Below are 11,213 nucleotides of genomic sequence, written 5' to 3'. Positions count from 1 at the left end.
ACAAACGCCCCTTTCTTGGGGCCGGTAAGTTCCAGCATATAAAAGTCATATTTTATGTGAATACAATACTCCCAAACAAAACGCACCAACCCTGAAGCTTAAGAGTTCTGCTTCCAGATTAGTTTGTTAGCTTCTGCAAATTTCCTCAAAAACCTACACAAGGTTCGTCAACAAGGTGATCATCTCAGTTCGGTGATATTAAGATAAATAAAATCACAGACTAGGTTTTCTAACTGCATCTGCAAGATGGGTAGCACCCTAACCTGGTTCTTCAACATTCACACTCAATCGCCCTATTGATTTTTCCAAGTGCTTAGCCATGTCCCAATCATGTCAAAGTTCAGACAAAAAAGAAGAAAATGAAAAACAACGAAAGACATTGTCCTCAAGCAAGGAAACGTTCACTATTAAACATGGAGGGCGGCTATCTCTGACTTTCATCAGATCGTGCATCACCAAGCATCCACAGGGGTACATGCAACCTAACATTAGTAATCGAAAAGAGTCGGTCAAAAACCACGAAAACTATTCACAACGGAAACCTCCAACGCTCTCCCTCTCTGTGTTCAAGGAAGCGGGGGTCGTCATATTACAGGGAGCAAGCAACGGTACGTAGTAGCCCTACGGGTGTCACTGTCATGGGAGAGAGCGAGAGCGAGAAAGTAAGAGAAGCGAGCGAGCGAGAGAGGTGGTTTGTTTATTCTCTGTGCTCTAGGAAGAAGCGGAAATCGGGGTGGTGAAGCTGCAGCTGAGCAAGCCAGGACAGGGCGGAGGTCCACAGTGAGTAGATGCGATCCTGGTCCCAGGCAGCGTCCGACAACCACACCTCCCCGCTCAGCTTGTACGTGGCGACACCGAATGGTGGCAGCCGGATCACGGACGACGGCTCTTCCTTCTCCGCAGCAGCATTTGGTGGAGACTCGTCGTGGCTGTCTGTAAATGAAGTCATAATTAACAATCAGCCAAAACATCACGTAGTGAGGTTGACATGTAACAACATCAATCGCATACCCTGGCCCCATCAACCATGGGGACCAAGAGCAAGAAGCGACCCAAGTAGACCGGTTTGAACTCAGAACTAGACAGTCCGATCCAACCCTCCTACTTTTCATCACCCAAAGAGCGAGGGCTGGCAGAGTAAAAAAGCTGACCAATGGCAAGGAACCGCAAAGAGCATGGCTTCCACATACTCAACAGGGCACCTGCTTCCTTGACATGCAATTGCTGCCTTTCGCAGCTCAGGTCTGCACATTTCATTCGACGAAGCCGCGTCCCTTGCCCAAGATGAGCTATATATTCGTCGTTTATCGAGTATAACAAGCATTGGGTAAACATCAGGCATGGCAACCATAGACCTCGCATCAGCAGACTGCAGTCACAAATCTCAGCACTCTTTTGAAAACCTTGTGAGATGTGAAAGTATCATTATAAGGTTGATAACGAAAGTAAGACCAATTTTGAAAGGTTGCCATCTTTTTTAATCACGACAAGCAAAAGACTTTCAAAACGTTAATCACAACTTCAAATTTTACTCAAAAACCTTAATAAGATTTTGTTAAGAAAGACAGATTTTGTCGAGAATGAAATCCGTGATGCATAACGAGAACAACTAAAATGGGAGCGAACGGTTATGTTTGGGGCAGTCAACACAGACAATAACAACTAGTAAGCATGCATGATATGAACAACTAAAATGACGGTGATTTGCAAGGTCCGAGCATGTGCCTTGAAAGGGAAACGAAAGCGTATGGTAAGTGAGGAAACACGCTGACAGATCCCGCACCGCTCGTCTAGCAGGGATGTGGTAGATAGGGTACCTGCACCATGAAAGACGGTAAAAAGTTCTAAGAATGAGCAGTAAAAATTGGCACCGTTTGCCAAAAAGGACACACAAGTGCGACCAGAGAGCCGAATTCATTACGTCAATTATTAGAGAAAGCATTGCATTTGAAAATACATCAGTAACTGTAATAAGCAAGTACAGGGTCAATTAGAATCAGATGGTTATTCACGATAAATGATTAAACGTCCCTAATTGATACTGAACGAGAAAGAATCCATACTATTGTTGTTACAGCTGCCATTCATAAAGAAAAATAAAATTTAGGTATCAACTGTCCAGTGTCCACCATCGTACTCCAAGGATGCTAACATACCAAAAATGCATGACTAGTTGGAACTGCAGGGATTAGAAGACCCTAAGCTAATATAGCAAGTAGCAATAATGAGACATAGCGACAAAGCTGTTATTGCCTGTATATGAGCTGGAAAGGTGATCAAGGTAGCGAAGCAGGCGACTTGTAAATCCACTCTTGTTGAGATTGACAAATCTAAATGACATTTGTACTTCTAGAGCAATTTTCTTCACTTCGTTATTTTAACAAAATAAACATTTTTGGTATGGCCATGTCATCAGAGAAATGGATTTATGTTATTTGACAAATATTTGCACGTCGTTGTGTTTACCTCGTTCATTTTTTTTTTAATTTACTTCACGAATTGTGTCGAATTCTCATCGGGGTTTCAAATTAATTTTCAAAGCTAACTAGGAATGCTCAAGGAAAAGGGGGAATAGAAACAGATTTATGAACAGCTATGATGTAAGGACAAACATGAAAGTGGCCCATAAGGTAGGAGACAGATATGACAAAGCCCTTCCTTAAGTTTATGCTTGGGAATATTCTACCTTAACTGTTGGATACTATTGGAAAAGGAATGACAGATTAGTTCCTGATAGTAACGACTGAAATGAAAGGTTCGGCAGCAAAACTGTTACCACGCCACGGATATCCAACTGGCTGCAGAAAGGTCGATGCTTCTCAAGCGGTATAGCTCCGGATATTCCTGGCTCAGCTGATTGATCTGCCACCAATAAAACAGGATAGCCACATAAGAGGACGCTAAAAACACCACTGTTTCTACTGTTCCTACGACCGATGCCTACATGGAAATTGCTTAGCTTCAATTCCAGTCGAGTTTATCAAATCTTATATAGGGAACCAAAGAAAGAAAATACGCAAGAACAGCTTCCTTGGGATCTATCCGGACTAGTCTAGCTAGGTGGTGGCTTTTGGTCAGAGTACACCGACTCATTGACGAACTCAACGCCAGCCAAATCAGGCCAAATCCCAACAACGTCAGAGCTGGGGGTATGTTGTCTGCGTGTTTGGGCAGCAAAACAATGAAGAAACACAACTGTGAATGAACGTACGGAATCTCTAACCGGCCAGGGTTCCACTCCCTAACAAAGTTAATGAGTTTTTCCTTTTTTTTTTTCTTTTTTTTTTCAAATCTTGGAGTTGTGAACTATGAGAAAGAAAGATAACTATGGGCTGAACCGTGCCGATAACTATGGGTTGAACCAGTGCCATGAAATCTCCCACCCAACAAAGGTCCATCGGATATAAAGAGAGCCAAAAGAAGAGAAACAAAGCTCTTAAACAAATCTGGAAGTCCTCTATTGATGGTAGTGGGGTATCCGTCTAGTAGGCAAGAATCTTGACTCACTCGAACCAAGCTGACATAACCACGTAGACGCGTACTCGGCGTGGAAAACGAATCACATATATCTTGAATCTGATCTAACCGACCATTGACAGTATTCACTTGAAAACGTGACCTGTTTTCTGCTTGGCGTAGCGGCTAACACATAATAGATCGGCAACAATAGAAAGATGGTAGTGGACCGACCATATCCCACCGCCCCATTAAGGAGCAAGCAGAGAGATGGGCGATTAAAGGAATACCTTTTGGAGGAGGGGGGCTCTGGCATGGGGAGGCGCGTGCTCAAAATATTCGAGATAGAGGTGACCCAGCCGGCCCCTTGGGCACCAGGAGCTGTCCTGCTCCCCCATCGAATCATCGGACCCACAATCCCACGATTCTGACTTTTCGCTGCTGCCGCTCCCGCTGCTCCTGAAGCTCAGCGACCGACTGCTCTCGGAATCGCTCGAGCTGCTAGTCTCACTTCCGATGTGCGTATCGGAGTCGTTGCATTCCCCCTGACGGTTTCTGTTTTTTTTCACAGAGTCGGGTCAGACACCTTTATTTTATTTATTTATTTACAATCCCAACATCACCGCAAAAAAAAAGAAACGATAAAACGGGAAAGATAACAAGACAAGTGGATTTTTTTGATAGGTCAAGTTTTGCAAATGTTTATCTTATTAAGGACCGATCCGACATTTTAAATCCCGTCCTTTCTGATCCGGAAAAGAGTAGTGTCGAGAAACAAGTAGAAAGCCGCGCACCCAACGAGCCACCAAAAATTGAGTGCTTAGGCCTCCGCTAAACACGGACACTTTTATTAATTAAGATTTAAAAAATTAAGAGCGCAGACAAAGAATTACTACTTTATTTTTTAGAAAGATAATAAACATTTTTTATTATACAAAAACGCTTAAATTTTCCTTGCATAAATGGGTAAAGAGAATTCATCTAACCAAATTTTGTTACCAATTGTTGTTTGAACATAGTTAAACATAAATTAGTAACATTATTTGATGCAATAAAAGAATCTAAATACAATTCAACTAACCTACGATTGGCTTTCTTTTTTATTAACGGTGAAAAACTTAAGCCTATTTGAAATAAGATAACATTTAAGTGTGTTTTTCCTAAATTATCCAAAATAACCTTACGTTTTGCATACTTAACGTCACAAAACAGATCAAACAAACCCTCAAAATGTTTGTTTGTTCATTCTAGCTCACCCTGCTGGCGGAGAAGCAGATACCGAGTCAGACCAGTACGAGTCCGACTCTTCTGCGGTACGGGTCACCTATTCTCCGACTCATTAACCAGAAGCCGGAAGGACATCGGCGATCAACAAAGGAAGGCGAGTTATACCTGAGAGGGTTGGAGAGGGCCGTCTTAAGGGGAGTGGTGGTGTAGATCTGAAGCGCGGAGAGGTAGGGGACGTAGTACTGCACCACCCTCTCCTTGCCATTGACGAGCACGGGCACGCCTACACCGTACGCGCTCCACTCGTCGAAGCACCTCCAAAGATCACCCAACCCAAAGTATTGGGTCGGCATCTCCTCCAGAGGCTCCCACGCCCTGCTCTCCTCCATCCCCTGTCTCAGTTTCAATCACCCAAAACAAAAAAACAGACGTCCATCACACATCAGTGACCCACCCGATGCGCACAAACAAGATAACCGGTTCCGTCAATGCGGGCCAAGAAAGCAAAACGATTCGAGCAGAAAAGTTTTACTGAAAAAGCTCAAACACATCGACAGCACAAACCAACAGGAACTATAATTTACCGACACGAAGAAGACGACACGTGAGCGGAAGCGGAGAAATTAGCATATTTTATGGGATTCCACGCGCAAAGGAAGCCAAAGCAGAAAGGTCAATCTAGAAAATAGAAGAGAATGGAAAACAGATCTTCCATAAAGAACGAAGTCTTCGGCCCTTGCACACAGAGAAACTGGAGAGAAATACCAAAACGAAAGAGAAAACTGATGCCAGTGTTTGGCACCATAGAGATGAAAATCACAGTAGAAAGTTTTGTCGATCCGACTTAAACTTTGGTTTTGTGTTTTTTCACGTGAAAGTATAACTATTTTCCAAGTCACCGGGTTAAGGTACATCATTACATAATCATGTGAACATCGCATTGTGAGGTGTAATGACTTAAATCTCCAAGAGAGAGGCAAAACGATAAAGAAAATTCGGAATAATTTGCCTTAATGAGAAAGTAGTGCTGAAACCATTTCAACATATCAGAGCAAAGGGAAGACAAGGACGGGAGGTGGTGGTGCTGGTACCTTCTTCAGAGGGATGGCAGGTACTGATGGAGTCGTGCAGTCCAGAAACCGATCCAAATTGGAAGACGAACTCATTCTCAGAGCATGCTCGTTCATGCACGACATTCTCCTCCGGTTGCGACTTCTCAGAGAGAGAGAGAGAGATGCCGGAAGGAAACCAGAAACAGTCGAACCTTCTTATGGAACTCCCCTCTGGTTCGATCAGAGATCTGCGTCCCCCGGATGCCGAAAAGGACTCATCCCGCGTCAGAGATATCTATTTCACTGAAAAGAAAAGAAGGCTGTGAGATTGCTCTTCCGCGGCCGCTTCTTCAAGTAGAAATGGCTTTCTATCTCAGATCGCGAATTAAGTCCGCGCAAGGGAAAGGCCTACTTGTACCTTTGTAAACATGGAGTCCTAGAGATATTGACATATAGAGCACAATGCTCTCTAGACTCTCCATCGTCTAAGAAATTCCACGATCAAGAAGCAGGACAACCGCTTCCCTAAAAAGAGAAGAGACATTTTAGAAAATCGGAAGCATCAACGTCGAAGTATGCAGAGAGAGAGAGAGAATTTAGTTTAGTATTCAACTTCGGAAAATCATCTATACATAAATTAGTGAATTCATTTTGGTTCGAAATAGGAGGGATTTGAGCTAACCAAAGCAAATGATGAGCAACAGGGAACTAACAAAAATCACTTCTAGGTGAGAAAGAGGACAAAAAACGAAACGCCTAAACCGTCGGTTCGAACACAGAAAAAAGGCGATGATGAAGGAAACTTTTTCGCCCCTTCCTTGCCTACTCCAACCAAGGGCCTATATACAGGAAACTGTTTCGTACAAGAAAACACCTTCAGAAAACAACATCCACTTTTCCGTTCCAAAAGCTAGCTTACACTGAAGAAAGAAGGCCAAGGGATGTCGGGAGAAATCGTTGTTTCTTTTCTTTTCTCTTCCAGAAAAAGGTAGAAAGGAAATCGACGTCTTGATTTCCTTCCTTTTACAGAAACCGAACTGAGACACGAAAATGCACGAGGTATGTCCGAGTCACAAGAAGACGATAAAAACAGAACAAAGAGAAAACTGAACTTCCCAGACTAAGGTGCTGCGATTCCCTAAAAGTTCAGCTAAAAAGAAGATGAATCGACTGCAGCATTCAGAGAACGAAGAAATCAAGCCTCTCGCGCTAGCACAGAAGAAACCAGACAAGAGAGCTCGCTTACATCCATTAAAACCCAGGCATTTTTTGCAATCGACGGGTTTCAGAATGAAGATCGATCAGAGGACCAATCGGAGAAGACGACCACTTCTTCTTCTTGGGGTGCTGCCAATGAGACAGAGAGAGGGGTGCGGAGGGAACGCAAGAGACGAAGAGCAGCGACGGCGAGATTGAGAGGGAGCGAGAGCCAGAATCTCGGGATATTCTTCTACTTCGAGTCGCCGCAAGTTAATCGCGAGGAAATGGAGAACTGATCGTCGTAATCTGCGAAGGAGGCAAGCGGACACGTGGCTAGTGTCGAGTTGAACGGAGTCCAGGCTCCCGTCCAATCGGGCGACTCATGGCCGTCGGATCAGGATACATGGCGCCCTCCCTCCGGCCCACAGCAATGACTCAGCGCCTCCGGACTCCAAACTCCCGCACTTCCCAAAAGCTTCCAGTTTTGAGACTCGTCCTGTGAGGCGTGACGCACGGGAACTTTAGGCTGAATTTAATAATGGGGCTTGGAGTCCGGAGAAGGGGGTGAGGGTGAAGGAGAAACGGGACGCGCCCGAGGTAGGAAACGGCGTTCTGTCAGTGGGGACGGTGCTGGTGTGAGTACTTGCGGCTCAGGGGTGTGGGCGGGCATCATGGAGTGGTGGTTGGGCGTTGAGCACAGAGAGAACGAGCGGTCCACTTCCCTGTGCAGATGGCGGGGACGACCTTGACCTCCACTTCCGTCTCCCTTCCCTTTCTTCCTCTTTTAGAGTGACACAATTACCTCCACCGATTCCGGTCAAAGACGAACAAAGAGGTCCGAAAGTTTTTCCAAAATTTAGAAGGAAAAGGGGAAAACCCAAAATCGACCTCCTCAAAGTCTTTAAAGTCCCAGATCCACGGCAGAGTTTTCATGATCCAAAGAAATTAACCTGAGAAGTCACCATCAAAACAAAAACAACCAACCAACATTTGCTTATCTTTCTCTAATCCTCTCCCAATCAATTGACTTTTTCTATTGCTTTGAAACGCTCAGTGGCAAACATTGAAGATGACAGATTGATTCCATTGTCTGAGTCCATCGTTTCAACGCTAGATTGCTTGGGCGCAATCTTCATAGTTTACATTTTTCTCCCATCAAAGGTAATTTAGTGGCACTGAAAGTCCGGAGCCGAATATATATATATATATATATATATATATATATATATATATATATATATATATATATATATATAGATATATATATATAGAGAGAGAGAGAGAGAGAGAGAGATTAAAGCAAATTGTCCAACTAATTCCACTCCTAGCATGCCTATGTCTACTATCCAACTTCAATTAACATGGACGGTGAAGTTCTAAATGCAGTAAGGTGTGCAACTCTCTCTCTTTCTCTTTGCTGTTGAAACTCTTATCCAATATTGTTGCTTGCATCATTCATTTTGTAAACGGATCTTCCCTTCTTTGACAAACTGATGGTACGAGACATTATCTGACCATATTAACTTTCAGTTAGAAAGCATGTGAGCTCAATCAGAGTTAAGCCAAATGAAAAGCTTTGCACTTAAAATGTATATAATAAAAATGGGTTCAAAGGCAGCAGACTTTTACCTACTATAGACTACCGGCAAGCCAATTCCTACAGATACCACTAGGTTTGGAAAACACGGTGCTTGTTGGTTATTCCAATTCCACTAGTGGATGCATTAGATGTCGATATCAATATACAAGGTCGTACAAAGTCAAGCAAAACGAAAGCTGAAGATCGAACAAAGTGGTAGTTAACCACCTTATTTGTAGAAAGCTTCTATTTGAAACTTCTTCTCAAAGAATTGTTCCCTTAATTTGCCTGAATAATGGTAGGACATTTGAAAGAATAGTCTGTTCTAACAGAATCCCACAACCGGCCATTTGCTATCAATGGATGAAGTACAAAACAGTTGAATGATGGTTTACCGAGTTCTTAAAGAGCATTATGTGAAAGAGCCCAATTAACAACACAAGTCAACACACAAAAGAATCAAGCAACACGAGAAGAAAATTTTCTCGTGGTTCGCCATTAACCTACATCCACATGATCTCATTCAACACACAATTTAATACAAGTTTTTGTTTCAGTTACATATAAATAACTACTTTGTACATGCAATGTAATTTTCAGTTTCTCATTTGCATCATTGAACCAACACCTTTTTTTTGTCATTTGCTGCTTGCCTTTTATATGTATCATGCATTCTCTTAATCTGTGTGTTTACATGCAAAATTTTTATCTCACATGTCCGTCATTGATAAGTCTATCCTAGTTAAACCAATCTAACTCTAGTGGCTCGTATAATATAACAACTTTTAGCAAGTTTGATTTGGCTTGGATTATGAGCCAAAGGGGATCATTTTTGAGGAAATGGTCTAATTCCCACTCAATCTGCTACTGATTTTCCAACCAAGTTTAGTTCTAGCTTATTTTCACTCAACAAGCTCACCCTTAGTGGCTCATGCAGTTCAACCTCCTAGGACTATTTCTGCAAAGTAAAACCCTCTAGTGTGAACATGTTCTTTGTAGTACTTAATGAAATCCTAGTCTCAGTTCTAGCTCAACCAGAGTTTATTTGAATCGACTTCACTATTGCATTTTCTCATCTCGATTTAGCCTACCCTGGTTCGGATTGCATTAGTGATAGCAGCTGTGCACCCTTCAATTTTGGTTTATGCCCCACCACTTAAGATGCAAAGGTATATACAAAAATTGAACTAGTGACCTACTGCTTTCTTCACAGGCCCCTAGCTCGACCAACTATGCTACACCTCTTGAGTCTAGTTTCGATTGAGTTTAGGTATCCTAGATGCAGCTCACTTCAGTCACTTCACCAATGACACTTTAACAGCATTCTTAAGAAATATTTGTAGCTCAATTCTCATCAGAATTCTTCTGTTTTTCAGCTCGTCATGATTGTGGTACTCTTGTATGGGTTCCGCCAGCTCCGCAAAAGAAAATTCCATTTAAAATCCAAGATTCGCAACCTCTGACTGACTCCAGTCCAGTTACTGCACTAGTGTCTTTTCCCAAGACAGTTCTATCAGTTTCTAGACATTCAAATTTTTGATAAACTGGAAACAGTTTTGGTATAAAATTTTAGACAAATGAACATATTACATATTCTTCATTGTCCTATGGTTTATCTCACATTATTCCACTGAAAACTAGAAGTGACTATGAAGCGCAAAATGGTCAATTGCCTGGGAAATCCAAGGACATTTTGTCTTTGATCATAATTCCATATTTTCCTATTTCCTAAGTTCTGAATTTAGTAAACCTATGTTTAGCATGTATGTTTGAAACATACGTGAGACTGAACCCAGCCCATACCAGACCCAGTCAATTGAGTTGGCCTGTCTCTCCCCAAGTCAAGTCCAAAACTAAGGGCATGCCCTAGACCCTGGCTCAACCCAATTTTTCCCAAATCCAAACCCAAGTCAGCACGATGTAGATCTCCTAAACCTAGTCAAACAAGGTCAACTAGGCTCAAGCCCAATCAACCATGGTCAAACCCTAGAATGGACTCACCTTCAGTCAAAACTTTACTGCAACTAGTTCAAGTCAACCTAGGTCCGATCGCGTCTAGTTCTAGGAAGACTTAGATAGGGTACACCAAGTAGATCTACAGCTTTTATCGAAATCCACATTCAAGTTCTAAATGACTATCCTTCTGAAGTCTAAATTTTGGTCAAGATCCATATTTTGAATTCAGATGTAAACATTGACACCAGATCGCAATCCAATCTTACATTCAACCTATCATTTGGATCCATATATGGGATCCAATTCACAACCTCCTCTGGACTTTGGATTTTAATCCAAGTCCATGATCCAATCTCAATGTCTATTATCTATTTCAGATCTAGATTTCCAATTGAAATCCCTATTTGATCCAAATTCAAATCCAGCTTATCATCCTCAATCTACAACATGAAGTCCTTTAGTCCAAACCCAAATATGAAATCCAGTTTCTAGAATACACCACATGTATTGAATCCAGATCCAATTTTGTCAAACAGGCCGTCCTATGCTATTCAAGTCCAAATACGTGGTCTAAGTCCCAAGATTAGACCCTTTCAAATCTAAAAGTCCAATCCAATATTCATCTTGAACTTTAAATCTTGATCCAAACCATCCTCCAAGATCTAAATCTAAAATTGTATCTAATCCTTGTCTAGACCAGATCCGATCTCCTATTTGCTTTATTTCTCACTTCAGACCACAAT

The 11,213-nt window shown here is 42.3% G+C and overlaps 1 protein-coding gene across 2 annotated transcripts; it reads right to left on the bottom strand.

The window, feature by feature from the left end:
• Nucleotides 1-360: 360 nt before the first annotated feature.
• LOC116259311 (uncharacterized) lies at nucleotides 361-7,421 on the bottom strand. Of its 2 annotated transcripts, XM_031637061.2 has the most exons (8): nucleotides 6,982-7,421; nucleotides 6,154-6,260; nucleotides 5,775-6,038; nucleotides 4,849-5,075; nucleotides 3,747-4,011; nucleotides 2,777-2,862; nucleotides 1,726-1,817; nucleotides 361-933 (listed from the first exon to the last, which is right to left on the bottom strand). In XM_031637061.2, the coding sequence occupies exons 3-8, from the start codon at nucleotides 5,877-5,879 to the stop codon at nucleotides 698-700; spliced, it is 1,011 nt and encodes a 336-aa protein (XP_031492921.1). In that variant the 5' UTR covers nucleotides 5,880-6,038; nucleotides 6,154-6,260; nucleotides 6,982-7,421; the 3' UTR covers nucleotides 361-697. The 2 variants fall into 2 exon arrangements, with proteins under 2 accessions (XP_031492921.1, XP_031492922.1); XM_031637062.2 differs by lacking the exon at nucleotides 6,154-6,260.
• Nucleotides 7,422-11,213: the final 3,792 nt, after the last annotated feature.

This window comes from Nymphaea colorata, chromosome 8 (genome assembly GCF_008831285.2).
Source record: "Nymphaea colorata isolate Beijing-Zhang1983 chromosome 8, ASM883128v2, whole genome shotgun sequence".
Taxonomy (NCBI): domain Eukaryota; kingdom Viridiplantae; phylum Streptophyta; class Magnoliopsida; order Nymphaeales; family Nymphaeaceae; genus Nymphaea; species Nymphaea colorata.
Note: the sequence above shows the minus strand (reverse complement) of the source record. Positions and strands in the feature narration are given on the sequence as shown.

Bases quoted from the DNA above. Each gene is read 5' to 3' on its own strand.
- LOC116259311 (XM_031637061.2), bottom strand. From the start codon at position 5,879: ATGTCGTGCATGAACGAGCATGCTCTGAGAATGAGTTCGTCTTCCAAT. The intron at 5,076-5,774 runs GTACCAGCACCA...AAACTGAGACAG, and splicing joins CTGCCATCCCTCTGAAGAAG to GGGATGGAGGAGAGCAGGGC. The intron at 934-1,725 runs GCACATGCTCGG...CTTCATTTACAG, and splicing joins GCTTTCGTTTCCCTTTCAAG to ACAGCCACGACGAGTCTCCA.